The sequence below is a fragment of the Meleagris gallopavo genome, chromosome Z (assembly GCF_905368555.1).
Source record: "Meleagris gallopavo chromosome Z, MGAL_WU_HG_1.1, whole genome shotgun sequence".
In the NCBI taxonomy this organism is placed as follows: domain Eukaryota; kingdom Metazoa; phylum Chordata; class Aves; order Galliformes; family Phasianidae; genus Meleagris; species Meleagris gallopavo.
Genome location: NC_139435.1, coordinates 23,062,222 through 23,081,225, shown reverse-complemented (window position 1 = coordinate 23,081,225; position 19,004 = coordinate 23,062,222). Strand labels below are relative to the sequence as shown.

The 19,004-nt window shown below is 37.8% G+C and overlaps 1 protein-coding gene across 2 annotated transcripts in view; it reads right to left on the bottom strand.

The window, feature by feature from the left end:
• AP3B1 (adaptor related protein complex 3 subunit beta 1) overlaps nt 1–19,004 on the bottom strand; it is a 162,327-nt gene that overhangs the window by 112,942 nt on the left and 30,381 nt on the right. For both annotated transcript variants that reach the window (XM_085212812.1, XM_085212811.1), the window contains exons 4-6: nt 15,649–15,744; nt 13,926–14,086; nt 7,189–7,255 (exon numbers count right to left, since the gene is read on the bottom strand). In XM_085212812.1, the coding sequence (XP_085068938.1) occupies nt 7,189–7,255; nt 13,926–14,086; nt 15,649–15,744 (324 nt within the window). The remainder of the gene's footprint in view (nt 1–7,188; nt 7,256–13,925; nt 14,087–15,648; nt 15,745–19,004) is intronic.

Sequence of the window (19,004 nt, the reverse complement as noted above, 5' to 3'; positions counted from 1 at the left end):
GAATTTTCCTCAATTAAGTTTTTCATTTTAAGTGAAAAAAAAAAAAAAGAAGTGAGAATATAAAATAAATTGAAAATGGATGTTGTAGCTAAAGGATTTATGTGAGAGGATTTCCTAATGCTTTCTTAATATGACACTATTCTAGTTGATACTGTTACCCCAATAGTATGATCCCACTATACATCTAAACACCAGAGGAACAGCTTATAATATCTGTCTATTAAATGCTCAACATTCCATAAAAATATTTAGAATTAAAACAAAATGATCCAATCAGAATATAAAACTGAAAAATATTAGTTTCCAAAAAGCAGTCAGTTAATTTCCATCTCACTGTGTCAATAGCGGCTTTTTGTGTAAGGATAAAATATAAATCACACCAACAAAACCAGCAATGAGCTCATCAAACTCACATGCTGCTTTCCATTTATGTATTTTTTATATTAAAGCAATAAGCGTGCTTCATTTGTCTTCCACTCGTTGCCACATTTTTCTGTGCTGTTGCTATGAACTTCAGCCATTAGCTGTGCTCCAAGGTAAACTACATGAACCATCAACAAAAGTGACACCCAATCTATGGAGTTCATATTTTCTCCAGATTATCTATGCTAGTTGACAAGCTGGTAATGAAAAAAATCACACTAAGCAAATGGTTCCTCTAATAACAATAAATTTTCTATAAAATTATGAAGGGTACAAAATGTTTCCTTGCATCTATTTTGTCATGAATTCTAATTAATGCTGCAAAAACCTGAGAGTGCTGGGTCATCACAAGAAGTACATCCAGGTTTGATTGATAATACAGTGCAAGTTGGCCTATGCTGCCAAGATTCTTCTCTCTTAAATTAATGGCCACCCCACCTGCCCTAATCATACAGCCCAAATGATATTCCCCTTCTTATTTCAATTTTCTGGAGGCACAGAAACTGGAAAAGATCAGTCATTTATCTTCTAATAGTGGGATAATAGATCTATCACAATAAAACATCTGCACAAAGCCAGTAATTTTTTTTCCAAAGGAGCAAAGCTTTTACCAACATTAAATCAATAAGTTAGAAAAACAATGTCTCGGCCACACATTTTGATTTTAAACCAAAACATTAACTTATTAACAGAAGCCTACACTTGAACAGTAGACCTCAGCTTTCTTTTCACCATTATCTCCAACGACATTGCTTTAGTTTAAAAGATCAAGATCCTCATTGCAAAGCCATCACCAATTCCAAGTATCATTTTTTAATGTTAGAGGTTTCACTTGCCAAGAATCTGTGCTTCATCTTGTAACTATGCTGTCTGTAAAAGATATCTCAACAATCACACATATGTTTAAAGACCTTTGATCCCTCAGGCAGAGTAAGAGTACATACTAGGCTGTATGTGTTATATTTAGAAGTAAATTTTCACATGGGAATGGAACAATGAATTTAAAATTTAGAAGTAATTTAATGTGATGAGGATATTCTCATTAAAGGAGAATACAATGTTTAAACTGCATCTGCAAAAAAATATATATATATCCTTTGGGGGGGAAGTGTAAATCTTAACTGGGAATAAATAAATTCCATGCAGTAAATTAATTTACTGTCAGTCTTAACTCAAAACTTTTCTCTAACCTCTGCAGAATTTCTTCACAACAGAAGTTTCTGGAGTACATTACTAGTGCAGGTTTACCAACATATTTTGAAATTTCTCTCCAATATCCTTCATTCTAGAGGAGTTCAAAAATAGTAATGCAGTCAAAACACTAGCCAGTTCCAGAAAAAAAATGCTACAGTAGCAAGAGCTATGATATATAGCATGAAACACGCAGCCACATACTAATCCCATTTGCTGGATGTGGCTGAACAAAATCATTTTTACAATGCAGCACATACATATTTATATTTTTATATAAGTATCATAAGCTTCTCTTGTATCAAAGAGACATTTGTTCAAACCAAAAAAATCAGATCAAAAACAATGGAAAAATTCCAGACATTTTTAAGACACACATCATCCACACAATTACATCCCAGCAGCAGGTCTACACTCTGTCTTCTACTTTAGATGTGCAACTTTGAGATATATTTCTCAGTCCAAACTAAAGTAAACGGCAAGTTTTTTATCTAAAAGTTTTAAACAATGGACATGATTCCCTCTCAATATCAGTATGAGGGTTTAAAATTATTAGGTAGGTTAGGTATCACTCATGCACTTGATTTTGTTTTTTATTACTGCTTACAAAATTCAGTTATAAAATAACCAAGCTACAAACAGAATGTAGTTCTACAACCTTCACAGCATGCCAAAAGCAAACTGAGCAACAAATCCTGCCTCAAACCAGAGCAGGCTTGTTAAGAACCTGAGGAAAAAAATGAGGAAAAATAGAGTGAAATCATATAGAAACCAACGACCTCAGTAAATAAATAAATAAATAAATAAATAAATAAATACATATCCAATTACACATTCACACCTACCCAGCTCTATTAATTTCTGAAAAATTGTCACTTTAGCATAAAAACATATATGGCCTTATCTTCATTTTTACATAAAATCACATCAGCTGCTCAGTTATTCAGCGAAACTAGAAAAATAAAGCAGATATTCATGCTGTTCTACTTGCTTATCAGAATTTGATGTACTTTTTATGTAATGGAAAGGTAAAACAGAAGTTTAAGTTACTGTAATAAGCAGATTTTTAAACATCCGTTTAAAAATTAAATACATTGGTAAACAAAAATCAAAGCTTTGCTGATACAATGTAGTTGTGCTAAACAAGTTACAGGGAATGTGGGGACTTTATCAATTACCAATAAGAATAAACATGAAGTTGTATTTATTGCCTTCAGCTCTACCCACATACTGTTACCTGCTGGTCCCAACATACATACAGTTCATTTCAGAGAGTAAAACCTGATTATTTGATAGAGTTAAATAAAAATATTTAACATCTAAAAACAATACGTTGGTGTTGTTGTTCTACTGAGCTCTCTTCTTAGCAACCTGCTGCATTAAGCTCTTTTGTCATTAAAAAATACTGCCAGTTTACATTTAGGTGTGGAACCTGAATAGATCCAAAGGTCAGCAGAACACAGTGGTCAGCTCCAGGCCAATCACTATCAGCCCAGAGTTGTGCTCAGTAAGCCCAGAAAAGTTGGTGAGGGAGAAGGTAAAAGTAGTGAAGAGTTGTATGTTAGAACTTACTTGTAGCAAAGCAATTTTATCAGAATACAAAACCCTACATAGTGTTTGGCAAAATTCTACACTGTATTTCAGTTAGCACCTTGAGGTTACATTACTGTTGATTTGCACTTGATATTTTTTGCAAGTTAGATTAACAGAGAGTTTGGCTTTTAATTGTATCTTCGTGTTAAGTCATTTAAGGAGTAGTGTGATCTCTCATTTATATCACCAGAAATTTTAATTAAGTGCTGGTCTAAGGTTGGATCTCATGCCATTTTAAGTTTTGCTTACCTCAGCTTATGTAAAAAATTTACTGCTGACTGAGACCTAACAAATGAACACATTTTTTAGAGTCTGATAAAATAGTTCAATTTTACTGTAGTAAAATTCCCATCTAGATAGTGTCTTTCTACTTCAAATGTGAAATGGCTGCAACTAATTTAAATACATTTTGCCTTTTCTATGCAACATAAGCTGCATTAATAATTCACAATAGCATGTTCTCTTTGAAGAAATTTGTTTTACATAAATTTAGAGGCATCTATGTTTAGTAGCTACTCTATCTCATTTTAACATAGACATTATACTGGTAAGTTTTAAAACCACTGTGCAAATTCAAATAGTTAGAGAAAAGAAAATAAATGTGTGTGTTTTTTAATAAGGAGAATTCTCAAGCATCATTCAAACCAAACATTCATCTATTATGCGACATTAAAGTTAAAAATTACAATCCTCTTCCAACTGCATCTAAAACAAATTGAATAACAACAACAAAAATCATATGCATTGATTTATCTCATCTAGACATTAAATGTAGAAGACATGATGCTTATTCTAGGATTATTGGTCCTTAGGTATATAGAAATGCCAAAATTAACCTGACACTTTGATAGAAGCACTGTGACACACTTCCATCAGGGAAAAAAAAAGCCCAAAAATAAACAAACAAAAAATCCACAAAATTCAACAGTTCCCAGTCACTAGGATTCTCCCATCTGGGTAAAAACACTATTTAATGATGTAATATTGTGATCTTGATCTACTAGTATTAGAATAAAACTACCAGGAGATGACAATTAATGTTGATATAAGGAAACAATTTCTGTGCACTTGCATTGCAAGACCCCAAAGATTAGTGTCAAGTAAACTCATGGGCTGAGTTTCACATTACTACTCTCCAAATTTCAGGCAAACTCACTATCAAACAGGCAAGGGAAGCTGCAAAAAAAGCCTGAAAAAAAAAAAGCCATTAATCAGATGAAATTCATATGGCTATAGCAAAATTATCTTTTTCTAAAGCTGTTTCTCAAAGAAGTCTTGTGCAGGCAAATTTAGCAATTTTCTAGGAGCTCTTCTTCTTCTTGCATCGTAAGTATATGAAATCTAGACTCCCTTACAGAACATAAGGAAGACTGTTCAAATTATTTAAGTTTATTTAAGATATTTAAGGCTTTATTAACACTTATAAAGTAACCTACATAAGATTATGTAAGCTACATATATAACTTTAAGAAGCACCACATGGACTGGAATCCATCCACAGCAAGTCTGCTAATAATACTGAACTGGGAAGTGCTGTTGACTCCCTGGAGGGACAGGAGGCTTTTACAAAGGGATCTAGATAGACTGGAGCACTGGTCAATCAGTAGCAGCATGAAATCCAACAAAGGAAAAAGCTGGAGGCTGCACCTGGGACAGAACAATACTGGACACAGGCACAGATGGGAGTATCCAGAGAAGGTATCAAATCTGGTGACAAGGCAGGAAGGCATGTCCTCTAATGAGAAGCTGAGGACACCTGGATTGCCAAGACCAGAGAAGAGGAGGTCAAGAGGACCGCAGCACTCCCTGTAGCTCCCTCAGGAAGACAAGAAGGATGGAAATGGCACAGAGATACCAGGCAAGAATTACACTGAGCATTAGGAAACGTTTCTGTACTGTGAGGGTGGTTGGACACTGAAACAGGCTTTCTAGAGAGGAAGACGATACTCCATGCCCGTTAGTGTTCAAGTGCTTTTTGAAAACAAATTTGGAGTTTTCCTGGGAACATTCAGTGGAACATGACAAGAGATGACTACTTAAATTGGAGCTTTTCTGTGCTAGATTAGTCTTCCGGAAATCAAATCAAGCAGTAAACAGAGATAGACTCCTTTTAAATCAGAACAAACTGTGAAGCAGCTTTGATTTAAAATCCCAGAAGCAGATTTGTTTGGAATTTTTCATACTGCTGCTTGAAAAAAGTAGAACTTCTAAAGCAGAAATGTCAGCCAAAGCTGGATCAGGCCTTGTTAGAGATGAAGTACAATCAGAAGGAGAAAAACACGTCAGCAGTTATGACATTACATCCCCAAAGAAGCTTTCTGAAAAGGCCCAGAAGAACAAAATATAAATTATCGTTCTTAAATTCTGAGGAAAAAATAGCATAGCTGTGACTACTGCTTCAGCTGGTATTCATAAATACAGTGTTTATTTTCAGTGTCACAAAGGCACCAGAATTATGGTATATATTAGGCAGTGATAACCAGCTTCCCCTGTGAACATCTCCAAGAACAGCCACTGAGAAAAAGAGAAAAAAAGTTGGGATTTTCTAACATTTCATTAAAATTCATGTATAAGTGACTACTCGTCAGGTACCTTGTTTCTCACTTTAAGTAATAGTGGCCAGGGAAATCTAAGGATTTTATTTTCTTGCCATCAGCAATAAGAAGAAACAAAGATGGCTTCTCTGTCCCTTATGCCTCCACAGGTACACAAAATCTAATCTCACATTCACAGATTGCATGCACACCAAGAGCATGAACCACAAAAAGAAAATACACTGAGAACCACTGGGGGCAACTCCACAGAAGCACAAACGTCTCTGACAAATGAGTACAGGTCAAGCATGGATGCAGCCAGGAGAACTAACTAACTGATTTACTGCCTGCTGAGCCATTAAGCTCTGACACTCTTCTTCAGCAACCCTTCAGTGGAAGTTGTGAGATGTCTATTAGAGATTGACACCATTTTTGTCCTGGAGATCTGGACTGTGCTAGAACAACATACTGTACATTACATTAGTAATAGGAGACTAACATTACACGCAAACACTAAAAACTGACATCTAAAAACAGAAAAAAAAAAATGACATAGCAATAGTGACTAATAGTACACGAAGAAACTCACTATCTGATACCTAGCAATACTCTCACTTAGTCAAAAAACAATACATTTGCCACAGCAGTTATTTGAAAATGAACAAGAGAAGAGTTTTAATTTACATCCCTGTTTTATATTTGAAGTCTGTCTTTTGACTCCTTGCTCAATTACCTTTCTGACCTAAGACATGTGAAAATTAATTGTAAATTGTGAATTGTCAGAGGACATCAGTTTTACTTACCAAGAAGGAAATAGAAATATTCACAAGGACAAACAAGTGCACAGCAAGTATCATTGTGTAACATTTGCACACACCACAGACTTCAAAAGGTATACTGTGTATTACACAGAAGTTATTCTTATAATATCACAAATTGACATGATCCAGTTAATATCTCATTGAAAAAATACGAAGACACATGTACACTGATTCATATAATTATAAAATTTTCATTTTTTAAGCTAAGGTTTTTTTAAAAAAGCATACACACACACAAAAAAAAAGTAACAATAACCAGTAATAAGAAAATGGATTAAAAATACTTGAAACATAAAAAAGATCACCAGTCTTGTAAAGGGATATTATCATTATCACATTCACAATATAATGCATGGATACACAATGATGCTTCTATTTTGAAGCACATAAAAACATATCAATAAGGCTTCAGGAAAAATCTTCCTCAGGCTGTCATTTAGCTGTATATTTATATGTATGTATGTATGTATGTATGTATGTATGTGATATAACTCTTTAAATATATGCACATACTTATATATATATAGTTAAATATATAAACTTAAATACGTATTTATGCGCATACACACACAAATTCACACACATACAGCATATACATATATATGTAATAGCAATTCATCTCTTACCGTACTTCTATCCTTTAACAGCTTTTCTATCACTTCAATTAACATTTCCTTTTGCTCTGGATCAAGACTAGAAAGAAAAAAAAATTGTTTTACATATTCGGTTAGAAATATCAGAAGTTTAAGAAAGGTTAGATTTGTTGCCATCCAAACGCAGGCTGGGAACCAAAGGTGTTGAAGGATCTGCTTGCAGAAATATCAAATAATTCAAAGAACCAATTTCAAAATACCTTGTCTGTTCAGCATGAAATGTAATCTTCATAATTTTTAGTCCACACTTAAGTAATATAACAAAGATAAAAATCTTATTTTTGCTTATTTTGTCTTGTACTGGTGTCACAAGGAGCTGGCAGAGCACAGAACCAGGACAGTTGACCTTAACTGGCTAAAGAGATATTCCACACTATTAGGTGTGATATAAAAACAATTATAAAAGTGAAGGGAGTTGGTCAGGAGGCAGACACTGCTTAGGGATTGGCTGAGCATTTGGTGGCGGGCTAGTAAATAGTTTTTATCTCAACCTGCATGTTCTGCATTTTTTTTTTTTCTGATTCTCTCCACATCTCAATGGGCAGTGGGGTTGTGAGCAAAACGTTGGGTATGTTAGCTGTCCACTCACTTAAACCACAAGAAATACCAAGAGAAGCCAACATATTAGTTTTGTTGCTCTGTCAAATCCATGTATTTCCAATTTGTAGAGAAAAAGGCTATGGGGTCTGTGTCAAAGACCTTATTGAAGTCCAGAGAGATGACATCAGTGGCTCTTCCCTTGTTCAGTTATGCCAGCATAGAAGGCCGCCAGGTTGGTCAGACAGGAGTCACCCTTGGTAAAGCTATGCTGGCTTGTCCTGTATCACCTCCCTCTCTTCCACATGCTTTGGATGCATGATGACCAACAGGTCAGTAGTTCCCTGGGTTGTCCTTCCTACCCTTCTTAAAAAATGGGATCAACATTGCATTTTTTCCAGTCAATAAGGACTTCACCTCATCACTATGACTTTCCAAATACTATCGAGTGGCTTGGCAACTACATAAGCCAATTCCCTCAGGACTCCAAGATGCATCTCTTTGGGACCCACAGACTTAGGGATGTTTAGGTTCCTCAGGTGGTTGCAAACCTGATCCTCACTTACAGCAGGACGGACACTGCTCTCTCAGTCCCCACCTTCTGATTCATCTGCTCAGTCACCAGTGGTGACAGAAGCAAAAAAGTTGAGTACCTCAGCCTTAACTTTGTCAGTTGCTACCAGCTTGCCTGTACTGCTCGCTAGGGGGCTATGCCTCTAGTTTCCTGACTTCCTACTCCTGGGCAGGGAGAGCTCTTGTGCACTAAAGAAAGTTTCCTTAAAGATCTGCCATCTCTGCTTCATATCCTTGAGGACTGTTTTCCAGGGGATTTTGCTGACCAACTCCCAGAAGATCTGGAATTTGGCTTTCCTAAAATTAAGCATCATAGATTTCCTGCTTTTCTGTCCCATACCCTTCAGGAGCATTTACTGCACCATCCAATGGTCTCTATGGCTGAGACAGCTGAGAGCAGCAATCAGCAATCCTGATTTTACTATTCAGTTCACTTCAGTTGGTGAGCAACAGGTTTGATATTGCATCCTCCTGGTTGGGCTCTCTATTGCTTGGCTCAAGAAGTTATCCTTTATGCATTCCAGGAGGGTCCTGGACTGCTTACAGCTCACTGTGTACTTTTCCAGAATATTCATACCTTTCCTTTGGCATATTCAAAACAACCGTGAAAAATTTGTCAGAGGTACCAATTATTGAAAAACTGACTTCCTTAGCTTTCTTGTGTATCATACTAAAGACACAAGGGGTAGGCAATAACAAAATTTTCATCCCAATTTCCTCTTCATCAGTGACTCACACAGCATGGCACAACTGAAAGCCAAGGCAGAAGAAAATACAAAGAGACTGCAAACTCAAATAGCCATAAAGATGTGGTTTTATAACTTTGAAAACTCATTTTAAAATAGTTAAGTAAAGAAGCATTTGGTCATCATTGTACACTTAAGTTTTAGTAGTGACTTATGAAATGTCCTAAAGCACTGTCCATCCTTTACAAGTACAGATTAAGTATATGTACCCATCTGCATACTACATCACTGAGGTTGTAACAACTAGCAATACTAGGTTAAATGTGTAATAAAACTTTAGAAACCACAATCATTAGCACATGTAAAACAACAGCATTGTTTTAAAAGGAGGGGGGAGGGGGGAGTTTAATGGAATCTCTGCAAAGGACAAAAGTCTTCAGATAAAAGTCCTAAGTCTTTGTAATAGATCATATTTTAAGACTTCTAAGTTAGCATGAGAGAAAGGGAGGAAGAGAAGTAGTTGAGTAACTTAGAATCACAGAATCACAAAATTGCTCAGGTTGGAAAAGACCTAAAGACCTGAAAGATCATCAAGTCCAACCACAACCTAGCCATACTACCCTAACTCTAACAACCCTCTGCTAAATCATGTCCCTGAGCACAAAATCAAACGGTTTTTAAACACATTCAGGGATGGTGACTCAACTACCTGCCTGGGGAGCCTATTCCAGTGCTTAACAACCCTTTCAGTAAAGAAGTGCTTCCTGATATCCAACCTAAACTTACCCTGGGCAACCTGAGGCCATTTGTCCTCATCCTGTCATCTGTCACCAGTGAGAAGAGACCAACCCCGCTCTCGCTCTAAGCATCTTTCAGATATTGGAAGAGAGCAATAAGGTCTCCCCTCAGTCTCCTTTTCCCCAGACTGAACAGCCCCAGCTCCTTCAGTCTCTCCTCCTAGGACATATTCTCCAAGCCCTTCAGCACTCTTGTAGCCCTTCCTTGCTCCTGCTCCAGCACCTCAATGTCCTTTCTGTACTGAGGTGCCCAAAACTGAACACAGTACTCGAGGTGAGGCCTCACCAATGCCGAGCACAGGGGCAGGATGACTTCCCTAGTCCTGCTCACCACACCATTCCTGATACAAGCCAGGATGCCATTGACCTTCTTGGCCACCTGGGCACACTGCTGACTCATATTCAGCCGACTGTCCAACAGTACACCAAGGTCCCTTTCCATCAGGCAGCTTTCCAGCCACTTCTCCCCTGGCCCGTAGGGTTGTCTGGGTTTGTTGTGACCAAATGCAGGACCTGACACTTGGCCCTAATAAAACTTACGCAGCTTACCTTGGCTCATCAATCTAGTCCATCCAGGCCTCTCTATAGTGCCTTTCTACCCTCAGGCAGATCAACACTCCCTCCCAGCTTGGTGTCATCTGCAAACTTACTGAGAGTACATAAACTGTAGACTGATCTTCAAATCAAAGATCCATGGCCTGTGGAATTTTGATTCTCACTGACTACAGAATGATCTCACCAACTCTGAAATGATATGCTTATTAAAAAAATGTCAGAAGACAGTCTTGCTTCCAATGTATGACCTTTTTCACTGCAGAGCTACCAGTTGTGATCCCTGATGACACATCTGCTGAGACACAGACAAGCTAATCTGAAGACAAGCCAACTTTATTGTCTACAGACCAATTAATTAGATGGCCTTCAGTAGTTCTAGGCACTGCTGCTTCTTCATAGAATTCAGAAAGTTGTACTCTCTCCCTTAGCCCTGTGGCAAACCAGTGCTATCAGATACTAAAACTGTAGATTTTGAAAAAGTGACAATAAAAGTTGGCACACTTACTATAAACAGTTTCCAAATCATAGAATCCTCAGAGTTGAAAAGGACCTTTAAAGGTAATCTAATCCAACTCCTCTGCAATAAACAAGGACATTCACAGCTAGATCAGGTTGCTCACAGTCCTGTCCATTCTGGCATTACTTCAGGGATGGGACATCTACAATATCTGTGGGCAACCTGTGCCCAGGTCTCACCACCCTCACTGTAAAGACTTTTTCCTTATATCCAACCTAAATCTACCCTCTTTACATTTGAAACCATTTCCCTTATCCTATTACAACAGACCCTACTAAAGAGTCTGTCCCCTTCTATCCTGTAGCTCTCCTTTACATACTGAAAGACCACTATCAGATTACCTTGGAGCCTTCTCTTTTCCAGGCTGAACAATTTCAGCTCTTTCAGCCTGTACTTGGAGGAGAAATGTTCCATCCCTTGGATCATCTTTATGGCCCTCCTCTGAAAACACTCCAGCAGGTCCATGTCTCCCCTGTACTGAGGACTGCACATCTAGAAGCAGTCACCAGGTGAGGCTTTGCAGAGTAGAGGAGTAGGCTCATATCCCTCGACTTGCTGGTTGCACTTCTGATGCAGCCCAAGATACAGTTGGCTCTCTGGGCTGTGAAGGCACACTGCTAGCTCATGTCTAGCTTCCTATCCACCAGTAACCCCAGGTCTTTTCCAGCAGGCCCAATCATTTAATCCTCCAGCTTGTATTGGTAGAGGAGTTTGCCTCAAACCAGGTGCAAGATGTTGCACTTGGATTTATCGAACCTCACGAGGTTATTCTACGCTCACTGATCAAGCTTGTCCAGGTTCCCCTGGATGGCATCCCATTCCTCAGGCATGTCAACCACGTCCCACAGCTGTCATCTGCAAACTTGTGCACTTGACCCCACTGTCGATGTCACTGATAATAGAATTACAGAATTGCAGGGGTTGGAAGGGATCTCACGAGATCATCGAGTCCAAACCCCCTGCTAACGCAAGTACCCTACAACAGGTCTCACAGGTAGGCATCCAGATGGGTCTTGAACATCTCTATAAAAGAAGACTTTACAACCTGTCTGAGCAATCTGTTCTGGTGCTCTGTCAACCATACCATTAAGCAGTTTTTCCACACGTTAGTATGGAATTTCCTATGTTCAAGTTTTAGGCCATTATCCTTAGCCCTATCACTAAACACTACCTCATCAATTTGCCTCCCAGCTCCCTCTGGATATTTATAAACATTAATCAGAACACCCTTCGGTCTTCTTTTCCCCAGACTGAACAGATCCAGGTTACATCCTCCCAAAGGAGATGCTCCAGGTCTCCAGTCATCTTTGTTGCTCTCAGATGGACTCCTCCTAGGAGATCCCAAGATTTTTTGATCTGGGGATCCCAGAACTGGACACAGTATTCTAAATGTGGCCTCACCGTGGCAGAGAAGAGTGGATAGAACACATCCCTCAACCCACTGGCCACTTTTTTTAAGGCATCCCAGGACATGATTAGCCTTCTTGGCCAGTAGGGCACACTGCTGGCTCATGGCCAATCTGCTATTCACCAGAACCCCAGGTTCTTCTCTGTGGAGCTCTTCTCCATAAGGTCATCCCCTAACCTGTACTCATATATGCATATATTGATGAAAATACTAAAGAGTATCAGCCCCAGCACTGTCCCCTGGGGGACACCACTTATGTCCATTGGCCACGATTCTCTGGATTCAATTCTGCAGCCAGTTCTCCATCCATCTAACAGTTTACTGATCAAATCCATATCTTTCCAATTTGCAGAGAAGGATGTTGTGGGGTACCACCTCAAAGGCTTTACCAGGCACTCAACTGCTAGTTTCTACTCCACAGTAGTAACAGTGAAGCTTATTCTACTGCAGGTAAGGTGGACTGTGCAGCTACCACAGTCTGAAACTTTATAATATACAGGCCCTTTCTGATAACAGAAAGAACATTACTTAAACAGTAGGGACTTAAAAAATCCTTTTGCTACTTTATGTGACAATAGACATGTCTGCACGTTCACAGAGAGGAGGATAAACAGCTGGTGACTGAAACTGGTAACATCCTGACCCAACTACTCCCAAGGCCATCACTGTACTCACTGTAAAAAAGACCCCAGAGAGGGAACCCCTGCCCAGGCTCTTCATAAGGCTGTCATGAAAAAAACCATCAGCCTTATAGCTCAGAAGTTACACTCATCATCTATATTATGAAAGGTATATATATTATTGTCCACAGATGAGTAAGCCATTATCCTCTTCTTTGTAAGAGCTCTTCCTTAAGAAGGATTTCTGAAGAGGAAAGAGGAACATGTGGAAGAAATGGATTTGCATAGATAGAATTTCTATTAGGAAGCATTCTTTTGTCATTTGTATTCCAAACCAAAGTGAATTACTTCAAGATGAAGGATACAGATGCTAAAAACGTATCTTGCATTCTGAGTTCCTACAGTGATTACAGTTTATTAAAAAGCAGAAAATACTGCATCAGCTTCTCTTTTATATATTTTCATATTTATCATGTTACTGTGTCAAGCAAAAAACTATTCAGCATTTTGTCACTACACATACCGTACTTGTATTTGTTATAAATATATCAAAACTCTCTTTAATCAAAACACTTTGAACTTATACAAGAATATACCATAGAAAATAATGGTAAAAAAATATAAAGCTCATCCCCCAGTAAAAAAAAAAAAAAGCATATTAAAATAGAATTTTATTTTCAAATTTTCATGAAGACATTTTAAATACTCAACAGTGATTTAAAAAATTCTCACAGTACTCTGTATCTTTCCAAAGAAGAGCAAACAGTAGATGCACTATTGGTAAATAGTTAAGATTAAGAATATGAAAACCTCTGCTGTAGCAATTAGGGAAAAAAAATTCAAAGGTGTCTAAATTCCAATCAAATCAGCTGAGTGATTGAATCTATGTCTATTTTATACTTCTAAAAAAACAGATCTGATATACATCTGGGACACACACAACATCCAAAAGAGTTTTACTAAATAGAATCCATAATATCTTTAAAATGTTTTTCAGTATTTCTCAGAAGAACTCACCTGTACAGTTTTTGGATTGCATGGGCTGCATTTTTCCTCACATAAGGAGATAAATCAGAAGAGGCTTCTTTAATAGCAAGCATCATAATAGGAACAATAATTGGCACACGGATACTAGATAAAACTCTGAGAGCACTTGCACGGATTAACTGATTAGGATCCTAAAAAACGGGAGAGAAAGGGAAAAATAAGATAAGAAACATACAATTAAATCCTCTGGAGTGTTTACCCTAGTAAGGGCATATTAAGGGGACAAGGAGGAATGGTTTCAAACTAAAAGAAGGGAGATTTAAATTAAATTAAAGGGGGAAATTTTTCACTGAGAGCATGGTGAAGTACTGGAACAGGCTGCCCAGAGAGGCCGTGCACGTCTCACCCCTAGAGGTGTTCAAGGCCAGGGTTGGATGGAGTCCCGGGCAGCCTGATCCAGTGCTTGGGATCATGGTCAGCAACTCTGACTGTAGCATGGCTGGTTGGAAGCAGGTGACCTCTGAGGTCCCTTCCAAAACAAGGTTACAAGATTAAACCGTCCAAATTTATCACACCGTAAGTCAGACCTGCAAATTAAAGCCACACCAACAAGTAAATATGCCAAACTTCATGCAATAAACTTTTAATGAAAAAAAAAATCTGTAGCATCATTTACTTTCCATTACAAAAGACTAGCATTTTATTTAATGATCTGGAATTCGGATATTTTGAAAACAACAGCTCAGTTTTATTACTGAAACATAACTTCTAGGAAATTTAAATATGGTTCATAGCTGTGACATTTCCACTCAAGTTCTTCCTAAGTACTTAGGAAGAGTAACTAAGTTACTCGCTTTTATTCCTAGCTGGGAGATATAACACAAAGCCAGTAAGAAAATTAATATTCTCAAGAATGTGTAAAATCTGAAAGCGAAATGTTTTGAAACCTCCTTCGTTTTCTACCTTTTCTTCTTTCCTTCCAGGATATGTCCTTCTTTATAATGCTAAGGTTAGGTTGGAGACAAAAAAATACTGCAAAGTAGCTGTACTTTGAAGAACAGTTATGAAAACCTACTCCATTAATTATGGGTTTGAATACACAGAATAAATCTAGAATAGCTTTAGTAGAAGAATGCAAGGGAAAAAAACTCAACATCCTCCAATCATAAATTCTGACCAAATTCATTGGTACAGATTTAAGAGACCTTTCTAAACCTCAGAAGTCATACTTTAAGGGCAATTCTGACTTCTGCTCTCTAATCCCATACCATGTTGTGACACAAATCTGATGCAAACCAGTACAAAAAGCTTTTTTCAACATTTTATATTAAAAGAAGCACACGCAACATATTGCATATTGTAATGTAAACACTATCTTATACTTCTCTCTTGTATATACGCATCTTCCACATAAGCTAAAAGAAACAGGGAGCTTCAGTTACAATAAGGTCTTGCTATATACATAAGTTAACTAGGAAAGAAGAAAGACATTCCTCAAGTTGAATGTTGTTTGTGAATATGAGAGCACCAATCAGCTTCCTATCTTTAGAAAAGTAATGGCACTTCATGCAGGTTTAGCTGCTTAACACTTGAAGAAAGTTTGAAGCAGCATAAAAAACCCCTGTCAATGACATATCTGAATCTGATTAAGTATGTTTAAGTTAATTAGAATCAAAGAACCCGATTATACTTAAGATCCTTTTACTTTTGCAGCTCAGAATTCTGCATAAAACACTACTTCGTAGTCACTCACTTTCAAAGCACGCTGAAAAGTACTGATGGACAACAATGCTAAATCTTGCTGTTCTTCTGCATAGCGCATCAGATAAACGTACACAAGCTTTTTTATCTGAAAACAAAAACACAAAGAGCATTATTACAAGGAAGTTTTGGAATTCTACAAAACTAAGCCCTAGATTGCAGTTTCATAAACATTTTATTTTTTGAAGGAAGAGTTAATAGCATCTCTGGAATATCCACATGCTTCTCAGATGTCCTATGACTTAATGTAATCCCTTTAATAGAAATTCCCTGAGATGCTGCAATATTACTTAATTTACAGTAGTCAGATCAGGACTAACAATACAAAGTACTGTTTTATATTACTAACAGGTTTGTAAAGACTTCAATAACATAAGAAGCTACCATATGGCAACTGACCATGTGAGAACTGCTAATACATTCTTAGCGAAAACAGATTGGGTGAAATCATTGGTAACAACAGTTTAAACAGGCACGTTTTACACTAAAATTCAAAATTAATTACTTTACACATTTGAAATAGAATATAACTTCAAGCCGAAAAGTGGTAGTTTACGCAGTTTAACTCTGATTTAAAAAGCACTTCTGACTATGTCTTGGACAAAAGCAAAGGGCATTAGGTCCACCTTTGCATGGCTCAAAACATTCAAAGGATGTGGCCAATATATGTATATTACAAAGACATAACGTTCAAAGAGTAAGAAAACCGCAGTATAACTTTGGGGGAAGCAGATATTCAATTTAATTCACTTTACCCCCTCATAGCCACTGTAAGTCAAGGAAGCAGGGATAATATTTTTTACATTGGACAACTTCAACTGACTCTTGGAGCTTATAATAGAAAACTCCTCAAGACCCTCAACTACAGCTGTGCTATAATTACCATTGCTATCAGAAGATGTATCTTTGCGCCAGTTCTGGCAAAAAACAGAATATTAAATCACAGAAGGTTACACCACACTATATTATTTGCAGTTCTGCTACAGACAAACCGCAATCAACATCGACCACAAGAAGCCTATGCACTGAATGACTGCAGGTGTGCAAAGATAGCCTCCTTTCCCTGAATCCACTCTGTGATTAGAAATGGTAGCCCTTACAGCTTCGTGACTACACTGTTCTTCTATCACTTACCTTCACTCAATGTTAAAACGCTCCTTTCTATGAAACTAATCATAACACGGGTACATTAGCCTTGAGGAATAAAGGCAGATTTGTTTAATTAGTTTATCAATAAAAACACATCAAACTCCATGAGGTATTGACCAAAATTTATTTTTGTTCTATACCACCAATTGCTTATTAGGTCACTTCTTGCATCCTTACAATGCACGCCATGATGCACATAATCAAGTTAAGGTCAGTATGTACTTACAAAAACAAAAATCACAAGGCACTTCTGTAAAACAATAAGATGCCCTTTGCTCCTCTTAAGACAAATGAGTATGTTTTACTACTTCTTCACCTCTACTTTCTTGTACCAGAGCACTCAGCACAGATTTAAAGAAAAATTAAAAAAAAAACAAGCAGCCTTTTCTGGTCAGGAAAAGCGCTCAAGAAAACCTGATATATTTTATGCTACTGCATTGTAGCAATCTGTACAGACAAATTTCTGCCAGGGTTAAACCTGGGGGGAAAAATGAAAAAAATTGTTTCAGAAAACACTGTCAAGATCATAGAATCATTTGAGTTGGACAGGACATTTAAAGGTCATTCAGTCCAACTTCCTTGCAATGAACAGGGACACAGCTATAGCTAGATCAGGTTGCTCAGAGTCCCATTCAATCTGACCAAGCTCATTCCAACTAATTTCTAGGAATTTCAGAGTAAAAACTGAATCACGAAAGGTCATCTGAGACCCTGAAGTGGTTATCTCTGTCTAGTTACAGTGACCTAAATTCGTCAATTTAATTCTTTACAAAGATTAGTCAGATAGCTGTCTTTTCTAAATGCCCTGATCTCTTTTCTGTTTAAGTCTCCTGCCACATAAATGTTTTTCACCAGTAAATAGTGGAACTTTAACCACTGCACAGAGAAAATGTGAATTATATAATTATTTGATTTCAAATATAATAAAATAATCACAAAAACACTAATACAAAAAATGAATAGTAAATAGCATTTATGTGATAAAATGTTATCTTCACACATACAAAGGAGAATAGAGAGGCAGTGCAGTGAGAAGCAGCAGAATAATAACCTGACCTAGATCGGATCCATGACAAGAACCATCAACACTTCCCCAAGCAGCAGAAGAGCATTCAAATTTAGGGCTCCAAAGAAGGGATACCCTCCTCAGCCCCAGGGTCCAGGTGTGAAACTCATCAAGAGTAAACATCTGAGTACCTTTCATTTGGGCTGAATGGTATTGCAGTCTAAGGGTATGGGATACATTATATGAAGAGTATTTTAGGACTTTACAAGACTTACAGGATGTTCTAGGAAAGAACCAAAGGCATGGAAATGAAGGGACTGTAATGTGATTTGGAACAGAGTCAGTAGGTAAAAATAGAGAAATAAGAGGTAAAAAGGACTGGCTGCATGATTGGGCTCAGAGAGAGATGGTGGTGAATGAAGTTGAATCCAGCTGGCAATCTACTTGTGTGCTCCCCAGGGGTCAGTATTGAGGCCAGTTCAGTTTCATATTTTTACTGTGATCTGGATGGGGAATTGAGTGCACTTCCAGTAAGTTTCCACACAACACAAAGTTGAAAGGAAATGTCAATCTGTCTAAGGATAGGAAAGCCCTATGGAGGGATATGGGCAGGCCAAACTGATGGGCAGGCCAGCTGTATGATCTTTAACAAGATAAGTTCCAGGGCCTCCCCTTTGGCCTCAACAACCCCAGGCAACACTACAGACTTGGGACAGAGTGGCTGAAAGAAATGGATCCAGGAGTGTTGGTTGATGTTAAACTGAACACAAGCCAGTAGCATGCCCAGGTGGTCAAAGGCCAACTGCATCCTGGCTTGCATCAGAAATAGTGTTGCCAGCAGGAACAGAGAGGTGACGGTCCCCCTGAGGATGCACTTAGAGTACTACTTTCAATTTTGGGCCCCTCACTACAAGAAAGACATTGAGGCCCTGGAGCATGTTCAGAGAAGGGCAACGAAGCTGTGAAGAGTCTGAAATACAAGACAATAAAAGGAATGGCTGAAGGAACTGGGATTTTACAGTATGAAGAAGAGAAGGCTAAGGAAAGATGTTATGGTTCTCTGCCTCTATAGTAAGCCCCTTTTCCCAGGTAACTGGTGATGAGAGGTAATAGCCCTAAGTCACATGGGATGTTCAGGTAAGATATTAGAAAAAGTTTATTCTGAGAAGGAATGGCAAGGCATTGAAACAGGC